Raw genomic sequence first — 18045 nt, forward strand, 5'->3', positions numbered from 1 at the left:
GAAAAACCTCCATACTGTTTTCTATAATGGCTATACTAATTTATATTCCTACCAACAGGGTTCCCTTTTCTCCACATCCTTGCCAACACTTATTATCTTTTGATTTTTTGATAAAAGCCATTCTAATAGCATGAATTAATATCTCATTGTAGTTTTGATTTGTATTCCCCTGATGATTAGGGATGATGAATTCCTTTTCATCTGTCATTTCTATGGCTTCTTTGAAAAAATAATTTTTCAGGTCCTGCACCCATTTTTAATTGGGCTATTTGGTTTTTGGAATTGAGTTATATTCAGTTATATTTTGAAGATATACAAACACACAAAAAATCCTTATCAGATACTTGGTTTGCAAATACAGTAGAATCTCTGTAAGTTGACTACCCAAGGGACTACAACAAACTGGTCAACATACGGAGGTGGTTGACATAAGGATCTAGGCTTCCTGACATGTGCTGCGCATCTTGTCTATCAAAACTAAGTCAGCTTAAGGAGGTGATTAATGTAGGGAGGTGGTCAACCATAAAGGGAGGGTCTACCGTATTTTCTCCTATTCTGTAGGGTTGCTTTTATATTTTGTTGTTTCCTTTGCTGGGTAGAAGCTTTTTAGATTGATGTAATCCCTACTAGTTTTTTTGCTTTTGTTGGCTATGCTTTTTGGTACCATTATTTAAAAAAAAAAAATCATCGTCAAGACCAATGACAGGAAGCTTTCCTTCTAGGTTTTCTTCCAGAAATTTCATAGGTTTCATGTTTAAATCTTTAACCTATTTGCAGTTGATTTTTCTACGTAATGTAAGGTAAAGATCCAATTTCACTTTTTTGCATGCAGATATTCAGTTTTCCCAACACCATTTATAGAAAAGAAACTCCTTTCCTTATTGCACATTCTTGGTATATGCATCAAAGACTATTTGATCAAATGTGTGGGTTTATTTCTGGGCTTTCTAATCTCTTCCATTGGTCTATTTCTGTTTCTAACCCAGTACCATACTGTTTTGATTAGTATGGCTTTGTAAAATAATTTGAAATCTGGAAGTGTGATGTCTGTAGTTTTATTCTTCATCAAGATTACTTTTGCTATCTGGGATCTTTTCATGTTACTAATTAGCACTTTTTCATTCTTTCATTTCAGCTTGAAGAACTCCCCTTAGCATTTCTCCTTCTTCTTCTATTTGAAACAGGGTCTCACTATGTTGCCTGGGCTAGAGTGCAGTGGTGTCATCATAGTTCACCACACCTGCAAACTCATGGGCTCGAGTAATGCTCCCACCTTGAGTAGCTAGGCTATCATGCCTGGCTAATTTTTTATTTATTTTATTTTATTTTATTATTTTTGTTTGTTTCTTTTTTTTTTATTGTTGGGGATTCATTGAGGGTACAATAAGCCAGGTTACACTGATTGCAATTGTTAGGTAAAGTCCCTCTTGCAATCATGTCTTGCAATTTTTTACTTTTTTCATTTTTGTAAAGCTGAGGTCTCCCTATGTTATTCTGGACAGTCTCAAACTCCTGGGCTAAGGTGATCCTCTCACTTGGCCTTTCAAAGTGTTAAGATTATGGGCATGAGCCACCAGACCCAACTCCCACAGCATTTCTTGTAAGACAGGACTAGTGGTGATAAACTCCCTTAGCTTTTCTTCTGTTTGTCTTTCTCTCTTCTTCATCTCTAAAGGATATCTTTAGTTTTATTTTGTGTTTTTACCCTCTTCATCAACATGGTCTCAATTGTTAATATTTTATGTTCTATATTTTAAGTATTTTGGTAAATGGCTTCAAATACATTTTTAAAACAAGGTAAAGTTTAAAAAATTAAAAACAAGGGTGGCGCCTGTGGCTCAGTGAGTAGGGCGCTGGCCCCATATGCCGAGGGTGGCGGGTTCAAACCCAGCCCCGGCCAAACTGCAACAAAAAAATAGCCGGGCGTTGTGGCGGGCGCCTGTAGTCCCAGCTGCTCGGGAGGCTGAGGCAAGAGAATCACGTAAGCCCAAGAGTTAGAGGTTGCTGTGAGCCGTGTGATGCCACGGTACTCTACCCGAGGGCGGTACAGTGAGACTCTGTCTCTACAAAAAAAAAAAAAAAATTAAAAACAAGCAAATGGTGATAATTTCTATTTAATACCCTCTTTCAAGTATAATATTTAAATCATTTAAAAGATGCTGCAATGGTTTGGAGAAAAAAATCAAGCTAGTTGTAATAACTAGAAGCACTAACATCCAAATACCCATTTTTTCCTCCTAATATTACTCTAGTGCTTTAGTTTTTACATTAAATAGTGTATTTGGGAAATCTATACCATAAAAACTGCAGCAGCACTCCAAAATTGAAAAGTACTGCCAAAAAACAAAAAGCTTACAAAAATAAACTACATACATCCTATGTAAAGGCTTTCTGTTGCAACAAAAAATTACATAAGTTCTTAACATTAAGGGGAGAAACTAATTAAAAATAAAGTTCTGCAGTCCAATAACTTGGTTAGTACTAGGACAACTTGTGAAAGGCATTGCCTTGTGTCTAAACCCTTGTGAAATAACTTTTTATTACCCTTTCCATTTTACAAACTGTGGTATGTACAGTTTACATACCACAAAGCTCATTCATTGTAAATGTACAATTCACAAAGTTGTGCACCCATCACCACAACCCGACTGTGGAACATCATCATCCTTAAAAAAAGAAATCCCTCTTTTCCAATTGCAGACAATACTGTTCCCACCCTCAGACAACCACGAATCTACTCTTTCTTTTTCTTCTTATAAAATCTACTTAAAATATGAAGCATTAAAAAGTATAGATTTCTGCCCCTCATAAGCACAACTTTCCTTCCTTCCTGCTGCTTAGTGGTTCTCAGCAACCTTAAAACATAATCATTAGAATCATGTAACGAGTCAAAATGCCTCGGCTACATTTCCACCTTCGGGAAACATGGAAAAGAAAGAAGCCTGGCCCCTTTTAAGATTGCATCATTTTTACTAGTTTTCAATTATAGGTATTAGGATTATAAACTCAGAAAAATGTATTACAAATATGAATAAATTAACTCCCCAAAGTGGTATTTTCTTCCCCTTCCAGAAAAATGATGTAATTTTTAAAATATTCTTTTATTAAAAGACCAAAAGAACTCTAAGCAATTGTGTAGTGCTTAGCATGTAAGTAAAAAATAAGTGAATTCTATTGGTTGAACTGCTGGTTAATAAATCCCTACTTTGTAAAATGGCCAAAATTAGGCCAGAATCTGAGCGTATAAACTCAAGGTAACCATAAACTGTAAGGAAGTTTTCTGATCAAGCACTCCCGAGGGTACAAACAACGGGCAACAGTTTTAGCAAAGCTGTGGGCAGGGACAAACAGCCAGTGGGCATACAAATTTCACAGTGCTTGCCTGCCTACTGACTCAACTGATTATTAAGTCAAAAATATTTTGTGTTGTGTTTTATAGTCTCACCCAGAATAACTTTTCACATAATAATTAAAAAATAGAACACTATGTAAAATAAAACATACAAGTGAAAAAAAACAGATCATAATCATAGTGTCTGTGGTAGCTCTCTGTAATTAATAAGGAGAGAAGCCTGGAAGATACCTTAATCAGCTCACATTCAAAAACTATTAAACTTCCTAGCACTCTGGGAGGCTGAGGCTAGAGAATTAATTGAGGTCAAGAGTTCAAGAGCAACTTGAGCAAGAGCAAGACCTATCTCTACAAAAACAGAAAAATTAATCAAGCATGGTGGCACATGCCTGTAGTCCCAGCTACTCAGAAGGCTGAGGCAGGAGGATCACTTGAGCCCAGGAGTTTGAGTTTGCAGCAAGCTAGGATTATGCCACCCCACTCTAGCCCTGGGTGACAGAGTAAGACTATCTCTTAACACTATTAAGTTATTCATTTATCATATACAGTATAACTGTATATGTCAATATGGCGTGACTATAACGTAACAAAAATTCATTTCACAAAATTTTACTCATTTATAATCGCTTGTGATATATAACATCTCCTTAAATTTCATAACTAGAATGCAATAGTGAATAAAAAGCATTTGTGCAAGGTCAGTCATTTCTGAAAAACTAAAATTAAGCATCACAAACTTTGTAATGCAGAGCTGCTACAAAAACTAAAAGGACAGACTTTTCTTGGCTAAAGGAGTTCCAGGCATGAGCTAGCAAGCAGGGAGCTGAGTTTATGTAGAACCATTTCTCAAATAATTAGACCTAATGGTCTCCTCAAGGGAACCTATAGATGGAGGAAGAGAAGACTTTTCAAGGTACCACTTCATGCAGTATCATCAAGAGCTTTACCCCCTGCCAATTCCCTTAGAGGGGCTGACTGTGACTACTGGTAACAGCCATAAAAGCACCCCCTTACCATGCTTCCTCTAGGACTTCAAACTGTCCTACCTTAGCACAGGCCTGTGGGTCAACCCCGACCCTGTCTTCTTTATCCTCTTACCAATGTCTAGCCTACTCTCCTCGACCTCTCTTTCTTCCCTTCCCAAACGTGACACCTTTACCTCACTTGTCCGCAGCCCCAACCCCAAACACACAGATAGTTTATGTTTTACCACTTTTGATATATTTGAATTCACAGTAAAAAATTTCTCAAAGAATATCTATTCCCTATTTTGGAGGGCATCTTTGTGCCAGGTCTATTATTTCTAAATACACTTATGAGGTTTCTGATGGATAGCAATCACTATTTTTGCATCTCTTTATTATAAGTGGAACCAACTTACTAACCATGGCTTCATTCTGCTGACACTATCTTCAATGTCCTGCCTAATTTCATAAGTTGATTCTAAGCGGAAGAGGTTAAAGTTCCTTAGAAGGTAGTCATGAAGAGTCAAAAACTGCAAATTCAACTTAGGAAGAGCCAGACAACCTGAAAAGAAAAATAACACCCACATTTGAATTACTCTTTTACTCAGACATTTGTTCTGTATGTTTTAAAAGGCACCACAGATAAGAATCTAATGATATCTGAAACATATCATATGTCATAATGTCTGATTTTCATTTTCACAAAAATATTGAAACTAATTTAAGAAATACTATCTATTACAAAGTAAGGATGAAAAATAAGTCTTATTAATACATGTAATCTGCACATCAGTGATTCATATGCAAACTGCACTTTTTTGTTGTTGTTGTAGCAGTTTTTGGCTGGGGCTGGGTTTGAACCCACCACCTGTGGTATATGAGGCCAGCACCCTACTCCCTGAGCCACAGGCGCTGCCCCAAACAGCACTTCTTAAAAATACTTAACACCAATAATACAGACTCAAGTAGTTAAAAATTCTTCCTTTATCACCTAATTTGTATTTGGCAAATCTTGAAATGCATACAGCAACCATAACCTTAGCCTATGACAAAATTTAGCAAGAAAGCAGTATCAGTATGTACATTGCATAAATTCATTTCCAATGATCACTAATGTGCTCTGAACTTAACTTTTAGCTAAATTAAGGACAAGGCATTGCTTATATTTTATTGTAGATTCCCCCTTCTCTGACTATAACAATAAACACTATTCTTTTCTTTTTCTTTCTTTTTTTTTCTGAGACAGAATCTTACTATGTCACCCTCGGTAGAGTGCCGTGCTGTCACAGCTCACAGCAACCTCAAACTCTTGGGCTTAAGCGATTCTCTTGCCTCAGCCTCCCAAGAAGCTGGGACTACAGGCACCCACCACAACACCCAGCTATTTGATGTTGTTGCTGTAGTTGTCATTGTTGTTTGGCAGGCCCGGGCCAGGTTCGAACCCACCAGCCCGGGTGTACGTGGCCACCACCCTAGCTACTGAGCTATAGGCGCCAAGCTCACTATTCTTTTCATTATCCTCACTGCATAATATTTCCCTTGAACAGTTAAGTGACCAAGCACCAAGTAGCAATAATCAAAAACGTTTAAAAGAAGAACCTCCGGGGCAGCGCCTGTGGCTCAAAGGAGTAGGGCGCAGGCCCCATATGCTAGGTTCAAACCTAGCCCCGGCCAAAAACTGCAAAAAAAAAAAAAAGAGAACCTCCAAACACATTTGACTGACAAATCATATTTTCGTCATCCTTATCCATACTATCAAAGGAATAAAGAGCTTAAGGCAAGAAACAATTATGTGGAAAAATTTCACATCATTTATATTAATAAGCCCTGACTTGTAATTTACCTCAATTTCTTTCAGGCCAGATGCTGAAAGAAGGTATCTCTTTCGATAGCACATTTTTATTAAAAAAAAAAAAAAAAGACAATTAAAATGTCACCACTTTGCAGCCCTCACTGAATGAATAAATCTATCACAAAAGGAAAGACAAGCCGACGGCACGTGCCTCCTGATACAAGAACACAGCACCACCAAGCCTCCTGCCACTGAAAGCATCAGCCTCTCCATTCCCATGCCAATCTTCAGGAAAAATAAAGAGAGAGGAGTACACTGCTCTGTGCCATGAGTATTCAAACAGGAAACTTGAGACTGTGGGAAACTCTATGGGTCAAACCAGGCCCTTCCACATGTATGCAGCAGGGTGGCAACTTGAGGCCTGAGAGCCACACGTGGTTTTCTAGATCCTGCAGTGTGGCCTTTTGACAAAATTTACATTTTACAGAACAAATCCTTTTCTTTTTATTAACACATCTGTTTTGTTTTTATATGCTTATTTTATTTTTTAAATGAACATATTTAAAATACCAAGGAATAAAACAAGTTTCAACCAAACAGTCCTCCCAAACTGACCGGCACAGTTAGATATAACATTAGTAAACCCTAAGGGCTAAATTGACAGCTGCTATACTCAGGGTTTAGTTCTAACTTCTCCTGCGTGACTGGCCCCTCTACCACACCAGAATAGTTAGCTAGAGTTTATGGGGGTCGAGTATACCAGTTTGTTGCCAGGTCCTGACAACGGTGCATTGTGTTTCTGTCTGAAGTAGAATTTGTGAATAGTTGCATGGCTCAACAGTATTTTTTCATTCTGTCTACTTAACAGCCCTTCATGTCAAAGAAGACCAAGAGTGCACTGAAGGAAGCAAACAGATTTGTTGAGGATTGGGAAGGGTAACATTATTCTGTTTCTGCTAAAGATAAGATGATACTGCAATATCAACATTAAAGAAATTCACTGCTCGTCAGCATTCTAACACACATAAGGACCACCAATTTTTAAATTAGAGGGAGAAGAGCAAAAGGTTACACTGGAGAAATTAAAAGACAAAAAGCAGAAGCAAAAACAATTCTTTCAAGCAGCAAGAATAAAACCTGAAGCAACTTATAAAGTAGCTTATAAACGTGGGGCAAAAAGTCATCCAGTGACGTGAAAACTGTGAAAGAACGCCTTGTCAAAGCTGAAGGACGTTTAGACCGCAACAACATTTCAAAGCAGAAATGTTTTCCAAAGGAGAACCATAACTGATCAGCAGGATGAATGAGGCTTCTACTTAACAGAAAAACTTTGTAAAATAGTTCAAAAGGGAAATATATATTATTCAATCACCTTGGATAAATCTACTAATACTACTGACTCAGCGCAGGCTTTGTTTCATTTGGATCATAACAGAAGACTTTTTTTGCTAATGAAAAGTTACTCACTTTGGGCATTCTTGAAAACAGAGCACAGCCAACAGGTTATCTTCAACAACTTTCAAGACAAATATGAAGTTGGAATGAATTTGGTAAATGTAATGAGTGCGTGTACAGATGGCGCATGTTCCACGACAAGAAAACATGAAGGGCTAGGCGTTGTGGTGGCTCATGTCTATAATCCTAGCACTCTGGGAGGCCAAGGCAGGTGGATTGCCTGAGCTCACAAGTTTCAGACCAGCCTGAACAAGAGCAAGACCCCATCTCTAAAAAAAAATAGCCAGGCATTGTGGTGGGTGCCTGTAGTCCTAGCTACTTGGGAGGCTGAGGCAAGGGAATCCCTGGAGCCCAAGAGTTTGATGTTGCTGTGAGCTATGACGCCACGGCACTCTACCGAGGGTGACAAAGTGAGACTCTGTCTCAAAAAAAAAAAAAAAGAAAAGAAAGCATAAAGGGTATATTGCATATTAAAAAAGTATTACCAGATCCAGATATTCTCATTTCTTTTCATTGTATTTTGCATCAGCAAAATCTCTATGCTAAAGCTACTACTTTAAGTGACATTTTGCAACAAGTTACAAGTATTATTAACTATATTCATGCAAGTACTAAGTTGAAGGATGAGATACTCAGTGCGGCTTTTCCAAATCAGTCTAAAGTGCATTAGCTATTGCAGGGACAGATGTCAGCCAAACCAACGTCTCTGTGAGAACAGAAAGCTAAATTATGAAGAACAGAATCAGGAGTGTGAATTATTTAAAGAAGATTTCTGTAGGAGTGAAGCATTTTTGTGTGATCCCATGTCAAATCAAAATGAGTATTTCTATGCAAGGTAAAACTAAGTCTATATATGATACAGCAAAAAAAAATCTAAGTAAAGCTATCTTTTTTTTTTTTTTAAGACAGAGTGTCACTCCGTTGCACTCACACTGGTCTCCTGAGCTCAAGTGATCCACTCTCCTCGGCCTCCCAAGAGTGCTAGGATTACAGGCGTGAGTCACTGCACCTAGCTCCCCCAAAAGCTACCTTTTTTCTTTTTTGAGACAGAGTCTCACTTTGTTGTCCCAGTAGAATGCTATGGCATCACAGCTCACAGCAACCTCAGACTCCTGGGCTCAAGTGATTCTCTTGCCTCAGCCTCCTGAGTAGCTGAAACTACAGATGTCTGCCATAACACCCAACAATTTTTAGAGACAGGGTCTGGCTCTGGCTCAGGCTGATGTTGAACTTCTGAGCTCAGGCAATCCACCCACTTCAACCTCCCAGAGTGCTAGGTTTACACGTGCCCAGTCTAAAGCTATCTTCTTTCAAAATATTTCTTAATCAAAAGAAAATTTTGGATGAACATTTTCCCCAGTTAGCAAAGGGCATTGATAAGCAGTGTGATCTATATGAATCATTTGAAGAACATACAGCTGCTACAGACCTATTAATTGGAGAACACAATGAAAGGTTAATTGACTCTGAAAATCGTGATATCACACTTAAATTATCATTTCAGCCTCACCTAGTTGATATCACTAAAGCACCTAAAAAACTAAAGATAGAATTGATTGAGCTCTCAGTAGATGACACTTTTGAGTCATTGTTTAAAGCTACTAAAGAAATTGAAATATGGAAAAATGCGGTAGATTACCCACACCTTCAGCAACATGCCTGAAAAATGCTTTCTTTTTTTTCAACCACTTATTGCTACAAATCTATATTCTCCTACCTAATCCAAATCAAAGTACCCTTAAGGTCACAAGTAACAGTTATCAGTGGACCTCCATGCTGTGGAGCAGTTCAAAATGCAACCAAGTATCTGACCACTTTCCAACAAAATGCAGACACAACAAAATCATTTAAAGGTTACTTAACTTTAAAATTAACAAATAGGTGGTACCGTAGCTCATTTGGCAGGGCATCGGCCACATATACGTAGGGTGCGGGGTTCAAACCCGGCCTGGGCCTGCTAAGCCACAGCACTCTACCAAGGGCAATAGCTTGAGACTCTGTCTCAAAAAAATAATAAATAAATAAAATAGACTCGGCACCTATAGCTCAAGCAGCTAAGGCACCAGCCACATGCACCAGAGCTAGTGGGTTTGAATCCAGCCCGGGCCTGCCAAGCAACAATGACAACTACAACCAAAAAATAGCCAGGCATTGTGGCAGGCACCTGTAGTCCCAGCTACTTGAGAGGCTGAGGCAACAGAATCGCCTAAGCCCAGGAGTTGGAGGTTGCTGTGAGCTGTGATGTCATGGTATCTACCCAGGGCAACAGCTTAAGGCTCTGTCTCAAAAAAAAAAAAAAAAAAAAAATTTTTTTTAATAAAAAAATTAATTAATTAAATTAAAAGTTTCCATTTTTTGAAATTATTAAGCATATATTACTTAGATTTCTACAAAATAATGTACATTTTCCAATATATCTACTTGAAGTTTCTTGAATGTGGCCGTATTTGATTATGGCTAAATTAATGCAGCCTTCCAACATGAAAAGGTTCCCCACCCCCATTATAGAGGGTACTAGCAAAGTAAAAGATATTTTAAAAATGAAACCTGTAACCACCTTGTCAGCTATCCAGAACCCTCTCATGTCTCCCTCTTCCTAGTTACAGATGAAAGTAACCATTTCCTGACTTCTACAGCAATTACTATTTTGAATTTCTTTATAGTTTTATCACTGAAGTGTGTACCCTAGACATGGGAAAGCAACACATTAACCATGGTAGAAACATAAAAAGATATGAAGATTGCCTATTCTGAAATCTAGGATAATTTTAGTCCACTGGGTTTATTGGAGTAATGACTCTAGGATATTATCGTGAAGTAATCATCCTTTTTTTTTTTTGGTATAGACAGAGTCTTACTTTATCGCCCTCGGTAGAGTACCGTGGCGTCACCGCTCACAGTAACCTCTAACTCCTGGGTTTAGGCTATTCTCTTGCCTCAGCCTCCTGATTTAGTTGGGACTACAGGCGCCCGCCACAACACCTGGCTATTTTTTTGTTGCAGTTTGGCCGGGGCCGGTTCAAACCCACCACCCTCTGTAGATGGAGCCGGCACCCTACTCACTGAGCCACAGGTTCCACCCCATCCTTTTTTTAGACAAAGTCTTACTTTGTGCCCAGGCTAGGATGCCCTGGTATCCCAGCTCAAAGCAACCTCCAACTCTTGGGCTTGAGCAATCCACCTGCCTCAGCCTCCTGAGTAGCTGGGACTACAGGTGCCTGCCACTCTGCGTTGCTAGTTTTTCTATGTTTACTAGAGACGGTGTCTTGCTTTTGCTCAGGCTGATCTCCAACTCCTGAGCTCAGGTGATTTACCTCACCTACAGGCATGAGTCACAGTGTCTGGCCTAAGAAACCATCTTAAGTAACTACGCAGGTCTCTATGAAAGTTTTCAGACAGATTGTGTTATGGTCCATTATTTCACTTCCAAGAAACACAGTTGACAGTGTCCTTTTTGATTCACTCGTGCCATGCTACACCTTGCTCAGCTTATCATGTTGCTGAGAGGGCTTCATTTGTTTCCATCCATGTGTATTTTGCGTTTCTTGATTTTTGTATAACTCAAAACTTCCATAATGACCCACATATATCAGTACTTATAACTGTGATGACTTCTAATAATCAAGCCAATGTTCGAAAGATTTCCTGAAATTTCTTTTAAAATATGCCTTTGAAATAAATCAGAAAGCACTTTTTTTTTCTTTGAGACCGTCTCAAGCTGTTGCCCTGGGTATAGTGACGTGGCGTCACAGCTCACAGCAACCTCAAACTCTTGGGCTGATGCGATTCTCTTGCCTCAGCCTCCCAAGGAGCTGAGACTATAGGCGCTATCACAACACCTGGCTATTTTTTGTTGCAGTTGTCATTGTTGGTTAGTTGGCCCAAGCCAGGTCCGAACCCGCCAACTTCGGTGTATGTGGCTGGCACCGTAACCACTGTGCTACGGGTACTGAGCCCAGAATGCACTTTTGAATATATTTGGTTGCAGCAAATTATTAAATGCAAAGCATTTTTGAACCAAAATCTGGGGAAATAGGTAGGTGAGACAATACCATTTTGGATCAAAACGAATGGCTTACTATCAACTAATTATAATGTCTTTTTTTGGTGGGAATTACCTGGCTTTACAAAGAATTCAAAAGAGGCTCTAAAAAATGCTTTGAAACACAAAGCACTAGCAAATATAGCCTATCATGTAACAAAACGAAAACTATACTTCCTACATTATTAGATCTCCCTGAAAAGATGGTCTTACTGCTTTATGGGCATATTTTATGTAGGGTAACAAACTTATGTGTATGTATATACATTATACATACACACACACAGCAGAGTACAGCTAAATTTAATAAAATGTCTCAGTGTGAAGCATTCAAAATACTAAATCTTTCTTTCAAATTCCAAAATACTAAATCCAGCTTCTGAATTTGAAGTTGGAATACTGGTAGGATACTAGAAAACTATCCTAATGTATACATTAGCCTAGATGGAGTACTTTTTCAATTAGATGATAAATCCTTTTTCATTAAGTTTCATGTTACACCTGAATCCTGTATTTCTTTTATCATACCTTCCCCAGAATAGTACTCAGTTGGAACAATATTTTCATCCCATATAATTTTCTCAGTTGGATACAAAGGCATCTGATTCAACTGCTGAATCTGAGAAATTCGACGTTCATGACGAGATACCTAAAACAAAGGAAAACGGGTTCATACGGCAAGTTAGAAGTATCTTTTTTCAATCAAAACAATTTATGGAATAGGATGTTTCAAATCTGTCAGTTACTGTAACACTTTAACGTGAGATTATTTTTTTACTTTTCCCATTTTTTCCATAAATCAAAGATAAAAGAGGTACCAATAGTGTTAGGCTTCAAATGAGATAAACTTGAGACCAAATCGCAGCTCCTCTACTTCTGAGCAATGTAAAATCTGGCCAAGTTACTTTAACCTTCCTAACCTTAGTCTCCTTTTTAGTAAAACAGACAAAGTATCACTCACCTCTCAGTTTTCTTATGAAAATGAAATGGCATTTTCTAACACAGTATTGAAGTCTCTGGCACATGCCAATGGTGTAAAAACCACAGCACTAGAGAGGGTGTGGTTGCTCACACCTGTAATCCTAGCACTCTGAGAGGCCGAGGCAGGTGGACTGCCTGAGCTCCCAGGTTCGAGACCAGACTGAGCAAGAGCGAGACCTTGTCTCTAAAAATAGCCCAGGCGTTGTGGCAGGCCTATAGTCCCAGCAACTCAGGAGGCTGAGGTAAGAGAATTGCTTGAGCCCAAGAGTTTGAGGTTGCTGTGAGCTGTAATGCCACTGCATTCTACCCAGGGTGACAAAGTGAGAGTCTGTCTCCCAAAAAAAATAAATAAATAAAATAAAAACCATAGCACTTAGTATTAACTAACATAAAAAATAGGAGTGTTAATAGTTTTCATTCTTATACTAACTAGTTACACAATCTGGGAAAGAGTATTATTCCCTGGACTCAAGTTTTCTTCCTTGTAAAATAAGAGAAGGAATTGAGGACCTCTATGTACCCGTAATATAGTAATCTACCTCAAATATAAAAATAATCTGTAGCCTAATTAACAATGTTAAAATACTGACATTTGAAAATGTGTCAAATTCTCTTTCGTGATGATAGCATTATCTTAAGAAAAAAGACATCATGGTATCTAAACTATATATATACATTGAAATATATGTATTAGCAAAATCTAAAACCTAAGGAAAATCCTTTAGGGAAAAGAAAAAATAAAAGATAATGTTGTAACACAATAAATTAAAAAAAAAAAATTTTTTTGGCATAATTATTTAAATCTTGAAGATAAAATTCTAACTAGAAGACCCTAAAAGGCATAAGACCAACTTTATACTCAAATTTATTTTCAATTAGAAGGATTCCTGGGGGAAAAAAATCCTTATTTCTTTCCATAGTCAAAGTTTATCATCAACCCTCAAATCCACCAGTCAGAAAATAGCACAAGAAATTTTTAGGAAGCACTATAGTCAGAGGCAATAAAAAGCAACGTGTAAGAAGGAAGGCGAAGATGGTGACCCAAGACATGATGGAAGTAAACATGTCAATAAAAAAGTATTTTCCTTACTTGAACTAATTTAAAACACTTCCCAAGAATTTCTCCCCCAAATGGCACTTACACATCTGTCACTAGGCTTAAAACACTTGCTACAAATAGTTTCCTATCACTGCTCCCCAAACCTGGCATATCATTTTCTTTGCTACAGTGACAGACCGTATTTCACATCCTATACTTTTCACATCCTATACTTTTTGAAAGTATTCGCTTCCAAAATAAACTCTGATACAGTGTATCTAATATACAGTATAGTTCCGCATGTATAAGAAATACATATACATGTATACACATCAATACAATATGTTTGTTTAGGAACAAAAATGTTTGAAATATGAAAAGCTACTGGGCTGGGCGGCGCCTGTGGCTCAGTCGGTAAGGCGCCAGCCCCATATACTGAGGGTGGCGGGTTCAGGCCCGGCCTCGGCCAAACTGCAACCAAAAAAATAGCCGGGCCTTGTGGCAGGTGCCTGTAGTCCCAGCTACTCGGGAGGCTGAGGCAAGAGAATCGCCTAAGCCCAGGAGCTGGAGGTTGCTGTGAGCTGTGTGAGGCCACGGCACTTTACCCGAGGGCCATAAAGTGAAACTCTGTCTCTACAAAAAAAAAAAAGAAAAAAAAAGAAAAGCTACTGGGCTTTATAGCTGCCAGTAAACAAAAAAAAAAAAGTTACTATTCTGTTACCCATCGAATTGGCAAAAACTGAAGACTAATAACATCAACTTCTAGTAAGAGCATGAGAAGACATACTTTAATACACTGTTGATGGAAATATACACCTTTGGAAGGATAATGTGACAGCACCTTTGACATTTTAAGTAAGCTCATGCTTCAAATAATTTCACTTCTAGGTATCTCTCCTAAATGTCCATACATGGTATAAAGAGACACGTACAAAAATGTCATCATTATTCGTACAAGTGAAAGCTGCCAACAATCTAAATATGGGGATATGGTTAAATACTATTTAATTTATGAAATATTATATTGAAGTTTACAATAAAGTACATAAATACTACACAAATGAATTAAGCCTCCAACACAATATTAAATTTTTAAAAAGCAGGCAGGGCGCAGTGGCTCATGACTATAATCCTAGCACTGTGGGAGGCTAAGGTGGGTACATTACTTGAGCTTAGAAGTTCAAGACCAGCCCGACCAAGAGTGAGACCCAGCCTCTAAAAAAAAAAAAAAAAAAAAAAAGGCTGGACACTGTGGCAGGTACCTGTAGTCCTAGCTACTTGGGAGGCTGAGGTAAGAGGATTGTTTTAGCCTAAGTTTGACATTGCTGTGAGCTGTAAACCCATGGCACTCTACTGAGGGTGACAAAGGGAGACTGTCTCCAAAAAATAAAAAAATAAAATAAATTTTGGCTCTGCACCCATAGCTGAGTGGTTAGGGTGCTGGCCACATGCACTGGGGCTGCTGGGTTCGAACCTGGCTGGGGCCTGCAAACAATGACAACAACAAAAAAATGGCCATGCATTGTGGCGGGTGCCTGTACTCCCAGCTACTTGGGAGGCTGAGGTAAGAGAATCGTGTAAGCCCAAGAGTTAGAGGTTGCTGTGAGCCGTGTGACACCACGGCACTCTACCGAGGGCAATAAAGTGAAACTCTGTCTCTAAAAAAAAAAAAAAAAGAATGAATCCATGCCCCAAAGCAGTTTTAAGAGGTTAAAGACTTGAGAAAAAGTATTCAAATGATAAAAACACATGGTAATTATGCACATAATCTTTAGTCAAAAAGAACCATCATATCTTTATGAATGATTTTAAAAGGCAGGGAAAATCGTGTTCAAAATCCAGAGCACACTAATACTTACCAGCAATTCTAGAAGAAATTCTTTATCAAAAGTTGTGTCTTCATTTTTAGGAAGCGTTGGCAACAAGCAGAGGTATGATGCCACCTGGTGGAGGGTGTTTGAACTGCAGGATAAAGAACATTTAATGTGTTCATAGCATGTTACTTGACTTAATTACTTCACTTCGCTTTTCAAAAAAGTATTTCTACAGATAGCTTAAAAAGTAAACACAATAGGCTTGGTGTCTGTGGCTCAAGCACCTAAGGTGCCAGCCACATACACCCAAGCTGGTGGGTTCAAATCCAGCCCAGGACAGCCAAACAACAATGACAGCTGCAACCAAAAAATGGCCAGGTGTTGTGGCAAGTGCTGTAGTCCCAGCCATTAGGGAGGTGGAGGCAGGAGAATCGCTTGAGCCCAGGAGTTGGAGGTTGCTGTGAGCTGTGATGCCACAGCACTCTACCCAGAGTGACAGCTTGAGGCTCCGTCTCAAAAAAAAAAAAAAAAAAGTGAACACAATAGTATGACACTGACAGCAAGTAACAACCAGCAATGAATGTTACACCTTTAATAAAAGGTTCTCAAAGTGCTTTCTGAATACCTCTCGTGGTCCTTGAGATCCTATCAGCACGTCCACAAGGACAACACTTTTTAAATATTAAGACACTGTTTTCCTAACTGTCTTTATTTAATAAACACTGGCGGTGCAAAAGCAATGGCAGGTAAAACTGCAGACATGGATCCAGGCAGTGGGACCAACATGTATTATAAAGTAGTCGGAGTATTCCTCACTTAACAAACACAGGTTTTTATTTAAGAATGTCTTTTATAGGGGCAGCGCCTGTGGCTCAGAGGGTAAGGCGTTGGCCCCATATACCGAGGGTGATGGGTTCAAACCCTGCCTGGCCAAACTGCACTAGGTGTTGTGGCAGGCCCCTGTAGTCCCAGCTCCTCGGGAGGCTGAGGAAAGAGGATTGCCTAAGCCTAGGAGTTGGAGGTTGCCGTGAGCTGTGACACCATGGCACTTTACCAAGGGAGATAAAGTGAGACTCTGTCTCTAAATAAAAATAAAAATAAAAGCCACGGCTGCAGTGTGGCCTAAAAAAAAAAAAAAGAATGTCTTTTATAAAGTGGCAAAAAATTATTAATGCTATTAAATCTGGGCTAAATGAGTATCCATTTTTAAAGAATTCTGTGTGACAAAATGAGAAGTATGTATTCTGCACACAATTTTTACTTGAAAGAATGACTGATAAACTATATATATTTGGCCTTTGGATACATGGCAAATTTCTTTTCAAATATCTAATAAAATAAGCCACTACTTGTTGCTATAGTAAATCTGAATTTGAATTTCCAAGTGAAAATTTGCAATCACCACCATGCACAGCACACTTTCCACTGCTTAAATAGTTTCATCACCCCACAAAATTCCCTTGTGACGCTTTAATTTTCTTCTGTCCCCCTGGGTAGAGTGCCATGGTGTCATCATAGCTCACAGCAACCTCAGTCTCTTGGGCTCAAGTGATCCTCTTGCCTCAGCCACCCTAGTAGCTGGGACTACAGAGGCCGGCCACAGCACTGCTATTCTAGTTTTTCTGTTTTAAGTAGAGACAAAGTTTCACTTTTGCTCAGGCTGGTCTCAAACAATTTTTCTACTAAGTTAGGTATTTATACATATGCTATGAGCTATCTATCAGGCAATAAATGTATGCCACTATTACTAGCACTCTCAACAAACTGTGTCAGCAGATACTAAGTGCCAGAAAATATTACTAATTTTATACATTTTAAACATGCAAAAACTTCCCTAATTACACCTCTAATAGCACACATGATGAATCTTTACTGCTTTCTGTTGTATGTTGTTTATGACCCATGGCATTGAACAGTTTCATGTTCTACCCAAGAAAAACTTAAGACCTAGGAAAATTGTGTAAGTCATAAAAAATAAATTCCGCCAAAAGGATAGATAATTGCACTTAAATAATTCAAAGATATCAAACTACTAAAGAGAAACACTAATTCTAGATGTCAATAAAGAGTGAAATAATAAGTAAAATTACCTAAAGTTCTCCAAAAATGATCAAAAAGCAACAACAAAAAGCAGACTTCAAAAAAATGTGACACCAAAAGAGAAGATGTAGTTTTTCTTACACATCATCTTACCTAAGAGGTCCAAAACACTTGACCAAGGATCCCCGAGTATCTACTTCTGCCACATTTGAGAGAGCAAAATCATAGAGTTCAGGGAAATGTGCAAAAGCAGCTCTCTACAAAAGAAAAAAAAATCAATAATTAATATCTACACATTAAGATCTACAACTTATTTACTATGTAATGAAAATATTAACACACTTCTCTCCCTTCACTTCTCATATATGACCTTTGCCTTATTCAGTCAGAATCAATACAATGGGAAAAAAACTAAAATTGGTCTAGAAATGTAAAAACAAAAATCAGTGTTTAGGGCAGCACCTGTGACTCAGAGTAGGGCGCCAGCCCCATATATCAGAGTTGGTGGGTTCAAACCCAGCCCCAGCCAAAAACTGCAAAAAAAAAAAAAAAAAAAAAATCTGTT

The 18045-nt window shown here is 38.4% G+C and overlaps 1 protein-coding gene across 1 annotated transcript in view; it reads right to left on the reverse strand.

Moving 5' to 3' along the window:
• AQR (aquarius intron-binding spliceosomal factor) overlaps positions 1-18045 on the reverse strand; it is a 110736-nt gene that overhangs the window by 57184 nt on the left and 35507 nt on the right. The window contains exons 13-16 of the mRNA XM_053593785.1: positions 17634-17737; positions 15486-15588; positions 12135-12255; positions 4738-4879 (exon numbers count right to left, since the gene is read on the reverse strand). Of these exons, the coding sequence (XP_053449760.1) occupies positions 4738-4879; positions 12135-12255; positions 15486-15588; positions 17634-17737 (470 nt within the window). The remainder of the gene's footprint in view (positions 1-4737; positions 4880-12134; positions 12256-15485; positions 15589-17633; positions 17738-18045) is intronic.

The sequence above is a fragment of the Nycticebus coucang genome, chromosome 6, assembly GCF_027406575.1.
Source record: "Nycticebus coucang isolate mNycCou1 chromosome 6, mNycCou1.pri, whole genome shotgun sequence".
In the NCBI taxonomy this organism is placed as follows: Eukaryota; Metazoa; Chordata; class Mammalia; order Primates; family Lorisidae; genus Nycticebus; species Nycticebus coucang.